At 35.2% G+C, this 14,007-nt stretch overlaps 2 protein-coding genes across 2 annotated transcripts; both read left to right on the top strand.

The window, feature by feature from the left end:
* Positions 1–1,514: 1,514 nt before the first annotated feature.
* Positions 1,515–4,723, top strand: LOC108685894. Its single transcript, XM_018190914.1, has one exon. It carries the CDS (start codon positions 2,158–2,160, stop codon positions 3,859–3,861), a length of 1,704 nt encoding a protein of 567 aa, XP_018046403.1. The 5' UTR covers positions 1,515–2,157; the 3' UTR covers positions 3,862–4,723.
* Positions 4,724–10,797: 6,074 nt separating this feature from the next.
* On the top strand, positions 10,798–11,744 carry LOC108685914. The gene is made up of 3 exons (XM_018190932.1): positions 10,798–10,921; positions 11,024–11,190; positions 11,311–11,744. The coding sequence occupies exons 2-3, from the start codon at positions 11,047–11,049 to the stop codon at positions 11,524–11,526; spliced, it is 360 nt and encodes a 119-aa protein (XP_018046421.1). The 5' UTR covers positions 10,798–10,921; positions 11,024–11,046; the 3' UTR covers positions 11,527–11,744.
* Positions 11,745–14,007: the final 2,263 nt, after the last annotated feature.

Below are 14,007 nucleotides of genomic sequence, written 5' to 3'. Positions count from 1 at the left end.
ATATATATATTAATTACATTATACATATATAAATATATAAATATATGTAGTTAAAGAGAGAGCGACTGTTAGTTGATATTCGTATAATATTGTATAGTAGAAGAAAAGATTTTGATTAGTATAATTACATTGAATGGGCCAAAGTTGTAAGAAATCTTTATTTAATTAATAAGAAAAATATAATAATTTATCGAATGTCATAAAATAAAACTTCGTTGCGGATACTTCGTGCTAAATTGCAAGACTATTTTCTTCTCTTACTATAATACAAGGATACTGTTACTTTTTCGTTGATTCGAAAAAGAATTTATCGTTTGCTTTGTCTTAATCTCTTCGTTTGTATTATAATGATCAGTGTACGCGAATAAACAGAATAGCACATAAAACTGAATGTATATTAATATTAAGAAAGTCAATTCAATGTCTTGCCTTTTGATGGACTTTCTCCTCGAGAATGTAATCTCCTCACTAAATTTCGAATAAAATACGGAAACTCTACAGGATCGATAACTTCTTTCGTTTGTTTAGAAAATAGTGGTCGAGATTATACTTGTACTGGCTCAAGTGCCGTAAACAGCAAAGAGAAAACAAACAAATTCTAAAGACAGTATATTATTGTATTTCATTAAGCCAAATAAGACCATAACGTATTATATAATTTACAAGATAAGTATATTCTAAATGTACGAAATAAAGTTGTGTGTATTCAAAAAGAAAAGCATTATTCCTAAGAATTTCTTGTCTTTTTTTCGTTTTATAGCAAAAGTGGGTGCCACGTGCAATGATATTCTCTCTCAAGTTAACGATGAATGTTTATAAAGTATGTATTTGTATATGAAAATATTTTTATTATATTTTTTGTTTTATTTACACATTTTATTTATTAAAAAATATAATAAGTAAAATTTTATCTTTATTCCATTTGACAATTATCAACAATTGTCGATGCACAAATTAATTTTAAAAGTTAATATAATAATCTATTTTCTCGTTTCAATTAAATGGTAATGTACCGATATATATTTTAAATATATAAGCTGATACTAATATGGTTATTAATATTACAACATTATGAAATAATATTACAACATTATTCATTCAAGATGGCATGTTGTTTATTTAATAAATAATTATGAGTTATCTTCTCAAAATATTTTATGCCACGTCTACTGTGCTTTAAAAAGAGCAAATATATTTTAATTATTGTCTTATCAATCCAAATTAACTTTATCATTTTTATTCTTTATTTTATCACGATAACAATTATGATTAAACAATCCAATGATTGTACAAGTAATCAAGATGCAGCAAACATAAAAGTAATGTCAAAATAAGTTTAATTGAGATTATAGATTTATAATATACATTACAAAGATTATTGATTGCATGATTGTCCAAATTCATAGCAGGGGACGATCAATAATAATAAAATATAATGCCATTTACACATGCCATGATCTAACCATAATGGCATGTACTACCCTCTTGATGTTTGAATCGATTAGATTGCTTGCTGATATATGAATCGATTTTTTTCACCAAGAGTTTTTCTTGCGACCCTATCGTCTCTTTTCCTTTTCGTTCCTCTTCGAGTAATTAATTTGATCGAAGGAAATAAAAAAGAAGGAAGAGAGGGGAGAAAAGTGAGAGCAGACACGACATATTTTGTGACTTCTTTCTTTTCGTTGCAGTGTCTGAGGCGCGACGATTAGATAAGGCTCCGGTTCATAGTACGTCGGAGATCCAGACTTCATAAGAGACCGGGATACTCGAGCCCCAGCTTCAGTTAAAGCTGCGTGTGCAAACCGACAATTAAGGACAGAAGTCAGTCCTGAGTATCTTCTCCGATTGATGTCAGCAACAACATCGCTCTAATCGCTTTTCGTGTATGTTGTGTCATCTGGTCGCTTTTATCGTCCCATCTGAAAAGGAGAGAAATCATTTTTTTTTATCCGTGATTAGAATACAATCAACCTTCGGGAAGAACTATCTCATATCTCATCTTTCTTTTTCTTCTCTGAAATAACCGACGGTTATTTCCCAAGACTAAGGTATGAGTCCTGAATATAAGGATTTCTATCGATCTAGGCTCTTCAATTCATAACTCTTTTGGACAAGGTTTCCGAAGGTGACAAACATTAAACAGGAAACACAAAGATGCCCGCCTGCTCGAGCGAGAGCTCGTCCAGATTATGGTCTTCCAGCCCGCCGATGTCGCGTAGCAGCAGCATGTCGCCGACACTACCCGGTACACCGTTGTCTACATCGCCACCCCGAATGTCACCTGTGTCCATGTTGAAGCGTACGTCGTCAAATGTGGTCGTGTCGACGTCCCACGCGCCGAACAATCTTTCCCGGGCGTCATCGTTCTCGAGTATGTCAACAGTGATACTCTCTCAGAAACGACAGCAGAAACGACAACATCACCATCAACAGGATACGCTGGCAGTAGATAGTCGGAACATCGAGAGAAACAACGATTCCATTCTCCGGAGGATCTTGTCTTGGTATTTCGGACTTCTATTGAGTCTATTTCGAAGTATCTTCAATGTCATTAGCTATGCGATCTGGGCTCCTGCTTTCTGGGCATCTGCTTGGATCTGCCTGCTTTGGGTGATTCTGCAACTGCCACTGACCGCTTTCAAATGGTTCATCACGGTCCTGCATACCCCGGCATACGAGAGATCACGCAACAAACGGTGCGTGCTGATCAGCGGCGGTAGCACAGTGCAGGCGGTGCATCTTGCACGTAATTTCTATAAGGCGGGCGCCCGAGTGATAGTATGTGATCTCGAGGGCCTGTTCGGTCTAGCCAGATTCTCCACCGCCTGCTCCAAGTATTATACGATACCGCAGCCCGGACCCAGGAACATTGTCGAATATATAAAGGCGTTACGGGATATTGTCCAGTGCGAACGAGTGGCCTACTACATACCGGTGAGTGCTACCAGCACTGCATACTACGACGCCTTGGCGAAACCGCATCTGGAGATCATGGGCTGCGAGTGTTTCATGCCCGATACCAGCGAAGTGACCGCGCTGGACGACCCGTTGGAGCTACTTCGACGCTGTCGCATGCTCGGTCTTACAATCCCACAGCACTTTCTGTTGCGATCAATGCAGGACTTGTCTGCGCTCTATGAACGAAACACGTTCCGTAATGGTAGGTACATGATGCTAGCTGCCGGTCCCGCAGGGATGCGTGATCGTGCCAAGATCTTGCTACCACCCACCTTCAGAGAGTTCCGAAATCAACACGAGATCAGCGAGAGGCGACCGTGGGTGGTAATCCGCGACCCCGGTGGAGATCACTTCATTACTTGCACTACGCTGAAAGATTCACGGATAGTAACGAACGTGACCTGCCGAGTGGATGAAGATCGGGGTCTCATACCAGAAGAACGTCCCGAGATTATAAGATGGCTTGAACAGTTTTTCACCCGTTCCTTCGGTGGCAAAATCAACGGTCACATGAGCTTCCGATTGGCAGTGGCTGAGGAGACGGGTGAGCTGATGTCTATCGGCTGCCGGGTGGGCGTAAGCCTGCCCTACATCTGTTACACAGGAATACATCCGCGTCTGGTATGGAAACCCTGTCGACACTTCTCCAGGCAGAATTCAATGTTGGTAGGTACGTCGAGCCGACAGCTGCTGTCCGATACCGTGGTGAGTGCCCTCAAACAATCAACCAACGAAACCGCACCCCATCTTCTAGGCACAGTGCTGGACAAGAGGGAATCCCTTTTTGTGTATTGGGACCCGTTGCCCTACTGTGCCTACTATCACCTCCAATTACCGTTCAGGCGCGTTGCAGAGGTCATCAGGACGCAGCATAACCCACCCCTGGCGGTAGTGCAATAGAATTCATCCTTAAAGCGGAAGTTTTTTCTTGTATCTGTACTGAGATCTCTTCTGTTTCGCCTACTATCTTATGCAACTATCCTTCAAAACATCTCGAGGATCATGAAGAACAACTTACAATTGATCCTTAACTCGTGATGTAAGAGTTGAATGTATTTGAATCTCAACGTTGATCTCGCGTCTCCGAGAAGAAACGAATATGCCAAAGAGGAGACGAATCCGCAGACGAATCCCGGAGATCGTACTTATTTCTGTTTCGTGAGTAATTGTGTAGAGTGTGATATTATTTATTGGAGAACAGTGTATCTATTTCACATGCGACTAATCCGCAAAGTCTCATCGGCAATAAGCTATGTATTCCTTTGTTACATTACCTTGCGTCATAACAATGAATATGAGACTAACAATACGATTCCACGCATAGAATGTGAAAGAGAAAGTGTATATGTATATAATTTAATTTCATTTGCTTATTAATTAACGATTATAACGTATAAATATATAGCAGTACTATTTTACTGAAAAGAAGAGGAAAGAGACACGGTAATTGTGTGTCAATTCGAGAATTAGAAAATAAGGACTTGTTCACTCATCATGACATCAAAATGGTTCCAATTACTAAGAGTCATTTTTCAATCAGTAACGATTAATTTTAACGTCATTTTGACGTTATCGTGACTTGTTGTTCTGCTTGGATGACAAAAGCGCGTTCTCTCTGACTTGTGTCTAAGAGGGAGTGAATGGAGGACCGTACCGTTTGCGACACTATCGCACTACCAGCAATCGCCAGTTTGTTCACGGATTTTAACGAAAGTGAGCGAGTTAAAAATAGGTGCAAAGGTCAAGTTCGGCTTGTAATCGGCTTAAAAAAGAAAAATGCGAAAAAAAAAAGAAGAAATACAGCGGTGTGTTGCCACTCGAGCCTCTGCCATTTGTTCTCGATTGGGGGAACGTATGAAAGAGAAGCGCGATCGGGGATGATGAAAACTGATGAAAAAATGCTTGCTCTCGGCAAGTTGCACACTATCAGTACTGATTGTACTAAAGACTTGCGCTGCGCGTGATTAATATGTTCCTATCTTTCCCTGCATACTGGCATTGCGACGATTCGTATAATAACGAGAAAAGGGGGAAAAGGAAGTCGATTCATCAAGAAGCCGGTTAAATCTAATCTTACCTTCATTGCTATATTTTACGATAATCGCGATCACCAGAGAGACTTCTCTTTGATTCAATTTGCTCGAATCGTTGCTAATCGCTTGCCTTAGACGCTAAGAGGTCATTAAGAGATTTCATATTTAAAAAAAATGACGGCTTATCATGCATGTATGAACTAGCGATATATTCTAGAGAGAAGATTAATCTTCGATTTTCCATCATTATTAAGATTAAACAATTGTTCACGAATATGTAATAGCGAAAGATGTTCATACAATCGCTGATAGGATTATTTACAAACTATCATATATTCAGATCAATAGGCACTGACGATATCATTTGCTTGCCGAGTAAGAGCGTATTCGCTTACAAATATACGATTGCTTGGTATATGTTTTGTAAATACCATCGCGTAATTGATGGAAGTGACTTAACCCTTCTGATATCATTTCTCTTTTATATGAAAAAAGCACATTTATAAAACGTTTCGATTTTTTTTATATTATGTTAAATCAGATTTAATGATTCTCGAAGCTGAGACGTATCTTAGCCTTACAATAAAACGAACAATTATTTATTATTTTCTTTAATCTCGATGAAACTTTTCGAATGTTTCTTGGGATCAAGCATGTCGAAATATATTAATCAGAAAGATGACGAACAATATAGGTTTGTCTGAATCGTTTAATCTATTTTATCGCGTAATTTTCGAATTATTTCGAAAATTTAGCTTTAAAGAGAAGTCTGCGAAAAACTTTAAGATATAATCTATATTATTTCTGATAATACAATCCATATTGTCAATTTTTTGTTAATAAATATTAAAAAAAATATATTAAATTATATGTAATATATATTTTTGTTATTCCTCAACAAGCTAAAGCATTTATGTCAATTGATTACGTATGTACACACACACACACACACACACACACACACACACACACACACACACACGCGCGCGCGCGCGCGCGCGCGTATACATATATATATATGTATGTATTGTAATATATTTAAATATATTTAATATTTTAATATATTTCTATACGATCTATTACATTCGTATTGCAATAAATTCCACAAATACAGATATATCTCTTATCCATTTGTCTATTAAAATTATATTAATCAGCGAAAATCAATTGAAATTGATATAAAAAAAACCAAAAGTATAGAGGATCAAAATTAAAAATTTATGTAAGCAACATTCTTTATTTTTTTGTTATAATTTTCAAACCATAAGATTTATTTGCACTGATAAATACTTCATACTAAAACTTACAAAATATTGCAATATAGTATGGAGTATTTTTAACAAAAGTGATTTTTTGATAATTCTTTTGTCTTTTCCGATATACTATTATAACGGAGGAATAATGACTAATGTATGTCATCGTGATCATATCGTCGATCAGATCGATCGTTCGCTGAAATCGTTATTTGTTCATACTAACGAGTGCGATGTAATGCATTTTGCACATGAGGGCGTTTCACCAACGTGTTGCTGGTTGGCTGATGGAACTTATAATCTCCTCACGACGCGATTGTACGCGTGAAGTAAATAATGCCTCGCGCTATACATGAAATGACCCGGGGGCAACACTGGCTGACGGACTTTGACAGCTCGGGGTCGCCGGTTCGTAAAGAGAGAGAGAGAGAGAGAATAGAGAAGTCGGTTCGCCGGTTTTATCTGTCTTTTTTCTCCTTTTTCCTTCCCTTCCTTCTTTGAAACTTCACTTAACTATTTCTTTCTGCAAATAGATAGTACTAATATTCGCGTCATCAAGCAAAATCAACTTTGCTATCAAATTAACTCTCAATCGTCTTCAGTTCGACTGATATATAATTAATCGCGTGGGATTACGACCATATTACATTGTTTGACGTATTACATACGTCAATTTTTATTATATAAATTGGAAATTAATAACCTTATCTGGTTAAAAAATAATTTTGAAAATGTGTTCGCAAATTAGCAGAAAAATTCGAACTGATCAAATCTGTTAATGAAAAAGCATCATTATTTTTCACACTTCTATTCAGCATTCACATAAGCCAATATATCCGAATAATATCTAATTTCAAGAATCTAAAACTAAAATGGACTGATAAAAGTGATCTGAAATATCGATTTTCCGACGATGATAAAAAAGAAACCAATGAACGGAAATGTTCGCGAGTTAACGGAAAAATTCACCTGATAAGACATGATATTCAAAAGCTGTCTGGCGATAGTTTTATCATTGATAATTCCTCCATGTGCCTCGCCATAAAAAAATCATGTTAGAGATGAAAATACGAGAACGTGACTGACGATTAAATATAAGGATAGTAAACTAATTGACAGTAAACATCGCGAAATATACAGAATTATCTTTAAAAATGAAAATTATCTATCTTCAAAAGTCAATGCGAGTTATGGTGAAGATGACCCAATTTCAAACTTCTCTCGTTATTTATGATGATATATTCTGATAATTACTTCTACAAGGTAAATGAATAATAACATTTATAATATTTCCTACCTATTCTAATATTTTTAAGTAAGTATAAAAGTATTTTTAGATAAGTCTAAGTTAAGAGAAGATCATCTCAGAAAGCGAATATTTCATCAGATATTTTATTTATATATTCCAGCCATTCTATTGCATAAAATAAGAGATACCTCACGAAGTGTTCACTTTCTGATGAACTTGCATCTTTTATTACAAACGAAAACGGAAATAAGAGTCACAAGTTGACTCTGTTTCTTTTTTTCACTGAACAAGGGCGTGAGTCGGAGATTTGGACAATGGCGGCAATAAAGTGTGTAACGCAACCTTATCATGCAATAATATTGAAATGCAGTTCCTTGACGACGGCTAGTAAAATAAATCAATATACGCCAGTACCCTTCTCTTATTTTTTACTTTCCTTCAGGAAAAGCACGCGATAAGGGCGTCTATCTTATCCATAAACTTAGCCGAGCTTTCATTCACAGAGCGACGCCTCCTTCCGTTTCTACTTAAGACGATACATAATATTCTGAATAACGTAATAACGATGACTCTTGCTTTCGATATAATAACGATAATAACGATAACCCCGAGTCGATTTTGTTAATAAAACTCAACAAAGTAAAAGGACTTAAAAGTTGCTAACTTGGTTTAGAGGCGTGGAGAGAGAGAACAAGAAGTAAAGTCATTTCCTTAGGCAACGTGAGCCGCGTGGTTCCAGGCACGGCGTTGTGGGAACCGATTCACCTGGCTGACATAGCGATAGTCTGGTCTACTACCAGTCATTTACCTCTCGCTATTATTCATTGGTTGCAATAATATTTTACAATTCAATATCCCTTTTCTTCTTTCGCTTGAAATTACGCTTTTCACGCCATTTAGACCAAAAATAGGTACTTGTTACTTCAGAGACATGCTCTATGCAAAATATGGCCAATGGCCAGCATTGATTTTATGTAGGCAGCTCCATTTTTAAATCATTTTATTTGAAAACATTATTTGAAACGCAAAGGGTACATTAATAAAACATTTTAAGGAGAGTTTTAAAATGCTTACTAAAAAATTATAGAAAATAACTAAATTGTTAGTAACTAGCTGGATATTTTGCTTCTCTTCTTTATTGTAAATTCTTCTCATACTCGTTTCTTGCGGCACATTCTGAATTATTTGACTTCATGAATCATGATCAATCGAGGAAGGAATAGTGTCATATAATTAATTTAGTAATTGGTTTTAAGAATATATTATATGTACAATATTTTTTAACAAAATAAAACATATTAAAAAATTCAATTTTTTTAATAATATATGAAAGTAAAATAAAAATTTTGATTTAGAATCTGGATGAAAAATTATTTCAACAAAAAATAGATACAAATTTTAAAAAATAATTAAGATAAAATGAGAAAATTTTAATTTAACATATAAAATTGTATTGTTCAATATATATATTAATTATATTGAATTTCATATGTATACATCATTCATTTTTATACGGAAAATTTAAATTTTTCAATATCAGTTACAATTATTTTTGCAAAGACTGTAAGTACATGATACATTCTTAAATTATTATCTATATTATATTATCTATATATAGTAGTTCAGTAATTAATTTTGTATACAAAGGACGTACAGGTTTATAATAGTCGGAGTCAATTCCCGTGTAGCTTCGCAAATTTGTCGAACAGATAAAGCAGGGTTTTACATAAAAACAGAATAAATATAATCAGTGAGATATTCGTTGCGGAATGACGTTGTCAGCGAGGTCAGGGTTGGCAAAGTTGATTTTGCATATGATGCTGATTAATGATTACACAATATCATTTGCAGTCATATACTTGGAGGTATCAAGAAATTCGATAAAAAAAAACAGAACACTGTCAAATCAAAGAACATCGTGTCTTTTCAAACAATTACGGAAATATGAGACATTCTTGAAAGAAAAAGGCGAAGAAGCATCGCAACGCAACATAAAGATACATGGAATTTTCGTTATTTCCTTTTAAGTCCTAGGATTTCAACTAATAATTCATAAGTCGCGTGACAGTTTGACAGTTTGCTTTAAATTCTCAGAGAGTTGCATGAAAATTTGCATGGAACGTATCTATCTAATGTCCATGTTTCTACCAATAAAGATTAGCTTTCATCTCGGTTTAATCCTAATCGATATTTGCGATCCAGGGAACCCGGACTTTTTCTTCAATTGTGTTGTAAAAAATTATTTATAACAAATGTTTTTCACAATTATATTATTAATATAATTATATAATTTTAAGTTACATAATTTTATTCTTCGAATTTTGATCTTCAAAATGGAAAAAAAATCAATCATTTATGTTAATTTAATTTTATAAGTATATATACTAGATATAAGTATACTACTCGTAAATACTAGTTAAAAATTTTCGAAACAAATACTGCTTAAGGTTAACTTATTCTTTATCTTTATCTGATTCTTAAAACTAGAACAAGATACAAAATATATTAAACTGAGATAAAAGTCAATTTATCTAATAATAGAAATGGATTTAACTCATTTAATCACACAATGCAAGATGTTAAAGATGTTATGTAATCAAACCTCTTAAGTTAATTAACTTTCATAAATATTAAAATGTAAATCAATTTATTTCTGTGATTAATTTCGAAGTAAATAATGTCCATATTAACGTATGTACTTAATAAATAATAAAAAAAAATTGAGTCAAATTTAATATATTTTCTTGAATTGTTTAATTCCATTGTTTTAATAAAATTAACGTTATATTGAGTAGTAATGGTGAATAATAGAAATGATTAAAAATAATTCCAATTGGATATAACTTGACATTATGAATTTAACAGTGCATGGAGAAAAATGTTTGGTTGAATTAATTGAAATTTTGATGGAAAATGAACAAGAATTTTGGTTAAATCTATTAGAATTCTAGTTGAGATAACTAACATTCAGAATTTCCTTGATTAAATTCCTTGAAAAAATCCATCAGAATATCAGTTAATTCAACAAAATTTTTATCAGTAGACACATAACTCGTTTCTTTCGAGCTCGATCGTTTTTGAATTCTCGCCATCAGGATCCATAATAAACACGTTAAACGATTTGATGTGAATTGCGTAACAGAGAAGAGGCCAGGCTCGTCGATTATCCGCTTGCTCTTCTCGGAACAACACGGGCAGGCGGATATATGATATACCGACATTGTATCTAATCTCCACGGCTACAAAGCAACGAGTAAATATTGTATTCCAGAAGGGGATATCGGTGGGTATCGATATCGTACTGGCTATCAATATCGTTCTTTCGGTTAGTGCTATCCGGAGTACCCAGTCGCTTGACAATAAACCGTCGTCTTCTCACGAAAATATCCGGAAGGATCATATAGAGTGAAGAACACACTTTTATCGTATGTTCTATTTTTTTTCTTTTTCTTTTATTTTTTTCCTCGATATCTCTATTCATTAATGATTGGTATTCTCTTCCCATGGCGCATCATTCATCGTCGAAGAAAATCGAGGACCGAGAGGAGACATGCGGTTTCGATTCTCAGCTTTTCTGCTTCTCTGCGCCGTTTCGCTTGCGACACAGGAAGTCTGGGAGTGTCAAGAAGATGTCGATGACGAGCTGATTTGGGAATATGTGGTCAGAAGACCGTATCGAATCGGTGGTTATCAAGTGCGTTTACAATTATCACAAACCGAGTCCTGTTAATCGCACATGAATCTCTTTTGAATTTCGATCCACTCATAAACAATTACCCTAATCCACTCACAAAGGTTTCTCGATTGTAACTAGGAGGTAGAGGCGGATTATGGACCGACTAATGCGAGAATCACGTGCATACGTATCAATTCGCTCTCCGATGAAGATAACGGCGCGGCGTGGGTCACCGCCGGCGGAATCGGTTACAACTTCGTCAAACTCAAGTTCAGATCGAAGTACTCACAAGGACTCCACTACAGAGTCTTCGTTTACGGGCGGCCCACCCCGAGAGGTTTATGGCTATTTTGATGGCTTACAAATGTATTTCGCACTAGTACTTAATCTCGATTCCCGTATGTAATCGCTTGATCCCTTTTTGAATTGTTTTCTTTCTCGGGAATAGTCATCTGATTTTTTTTCTTTTATGTAAATAAACGATCACCAGGGATGTTTTAATCCCAATAACAATCTGTTATTAATAACATATTTGAAAACATAAATACAGATTTAATCGAAATTTTCTAAAAAAATTAAATATTTATAGCAACAAATTTTAAATGGAATAAGCATGTTAAATGGCTTATTATAAGAGTATTTCTAAAAAAAATTTTTTATTAATATAACGTTTCTTTATTTAATTTATCTAATACGTTTTTTATAAATAATATCTTACAACAATCAACAATTCATATTTTCTCGCCGCTATGATGTGCTAAAACATTCAGATGACTATTTTCGGGTTAGTATTTATAATAATATTGTTATATTAACTCTATCGTGTATAGTAATGCGGTAAAGTCATATAATTCAATAGAAAGATTAAACGATACGTACTTCTGTATCTATCGACATCCGCTTCAAATTCGGTTTCTTAAATACATTTCACAATCTTATCTTGTTAGCCGGAGCAGCATGTTGTACGAATTTTCGACACATTAAATCTGCAAATAGATTTACCCCCATTGTAATTTAGGACATTAACCCTTCGCGTGTCCTGATAACACTGACAGAAATGGAAACGCCTCGTGACAAGAAATAGAGGCTTCTGCGATAGTAAATCTATCTCTCTCCGTTTTACTTTTTATTTCTGATAAAAATAATAAAAATATAAACGCCAGCAATTAACAGTACATTTTTCTAATTTACTACAATGTTCAGTCTCTGCTTCGCATAATTAGGCGAAGATAAGCTTAACTTCGCGCATGTGATAATGCAATAAATCTTTCTACATGTAAATCATTCCTTAATTAATAACGTAATAGGAAAGAAATAAAATAAAAATGTAGAACAGGAATATTTATATGAATTTAGTTTAAAAAAAGTTGATTTTGAAAATAAAAAAACTAATTTTTCTAATCCGTAGTTGAGGGATAATGGTAAAGTTAAGTAGTATAATTCATTTCACGAATTGAAGACACAATTTTGTAAGGATTGCGCGGGGAAAAGGAGGTTTATCGTTTCCGAATGCGCGGTACCATGTAACCTATATATCCCTTGTGGGCCAAATTCCGAAAGCAAACTAACGTGACCGCAGCGATAAGCTCGCATTGGGTTTCCACATGGAAAGGCACGGGGACGACTCTCCAGATTGGAAAAGCATAATAGGAGCCAACCACCCCGGAAGGGAGGTGTACCATTCGCGGATTGCCTCCATCGACGAGTACGAAAGAAATATATTTTCCCTGCGTGCAGGAAATAATTATGTGGTCGAACATGCGAAACGATATCCGTCGTTCCTTCGGGCAATTACACGAAAAGAAAGTTTTGATCGGCTAGTTCCAATAGGCAAGCACGACAAGCGGTATCCACAAGATAGAAAGATTGTCTGTTCATCAATTATCGAGGACATTTCCGATATTTATTTTTTATTTTTTGAAATCAGACAGTTTTATAAAACAATTAAAAGATAATTCTTTAATCATATTGAGAAAAAAAGAACAAAGCGAGAAAAAGATGTAATTCTGTTCAGCGGCAAGCAAAATTAGAATTTTAAGTTAATTATTATACATTAAATTGTTATTATTATTAATTAGTACTAATTATGTATCTTCAATGATTATCAAAAATTATCATATTCTGTGTGTGTTACAATCAAACGTAATAAAATATAATATACTAAATGTATAAATATATTTTCTCTCTAAATATTTATCAAAATTGTTTTTTCATTTGTTGTCTTAATCCCTTTCTTATATTTTAGATAAAAGAAAATTATATATATTTTTAATTGTTATATATATTTTTAATATAACAAACGTTGAATGAAAAATTGATAAGATATCAAGTTGAACATTCTCTTCACATTTACACGTAATCAGGTGGCAAATTTCGTTTCTCCCGACTGAAATATTCACACCACGTCTATGTTGCCGCTCTCGTAGGAGGGTACATGTGTTGGGACACCCTCGTATACGGCACCCCCGTCCCCGTTGACTTGCGGCGCAAACGGGAATCGCGTTCAGACGCCGTGCACGACACGCGATCCCGCCACCCGCGGTGGGATTCTCAGGAACAAAACGGCAGAAGCGTCGCGACGCCGATCCGTCGACGCCGCCTCAGTGAAGTCCCATCGTTCGTGGTGAACGCAAGCGATCGCACCCCCGCTGTTAGGGTTGCAGTCGAGAAGCCCTGAGAAAACCGTACCGTCGTCAACCGTCTTCCTTCGTCGCCAAATAAAACGCTCGCTTGCAGTCCTCTTTGCAGGAAAGCATCGCGACGCCAATTCGAACATCGAGAGTATCGAGACACGCTTTAAAGATGCCGCGGGTGAGTTACTTTCCAATTTTCTTT

Source organism: Atta colombica, unplaced genomic scaffold (genome assembly GCF_001594045.1).
Source record: "Atta colombica isolate Treedump-2 unplaced genomic scaffold, Acol1.0 scaffold100, whole genome shotgun sequence".
In the NCBI taxonomy this organism is placed as follows: domain Eukaryota; kingdom Metazoa; phylum Arthropoda; class Insecta; order Hymenoptera; family Formicidae; genus Atta; species Atta colombica.
The sequence above is the reverse complement of the archived record's forward strand: the minus strand, read 5'-3'. Positions and strand labels throughout refer to the sequence as shown.

Coding starts and splice junctions, on each gene's coding strand:
- LOC108685914 (XM_018190932.1), top strand. CDS start 11,047: ATGCGGTTTCGATTCTCAGCTTTTCTGCTTCTCTGCGCCGTTTCGCTT. Junction 11,191..11,310: donor ATCGAATCGGTGGTTATCAA/GTGCGTTTACAA, acceptor GATTGTAACTAG/GAGGTAGAGGCGGATTATGG.
- LOC108685894 (XM_018190914.1), top strand. CDS start 2,158: ATGCCCGCCTGCTCGAGCGAGAGCTCGTCCAGATTATGGTCTTCCAGC.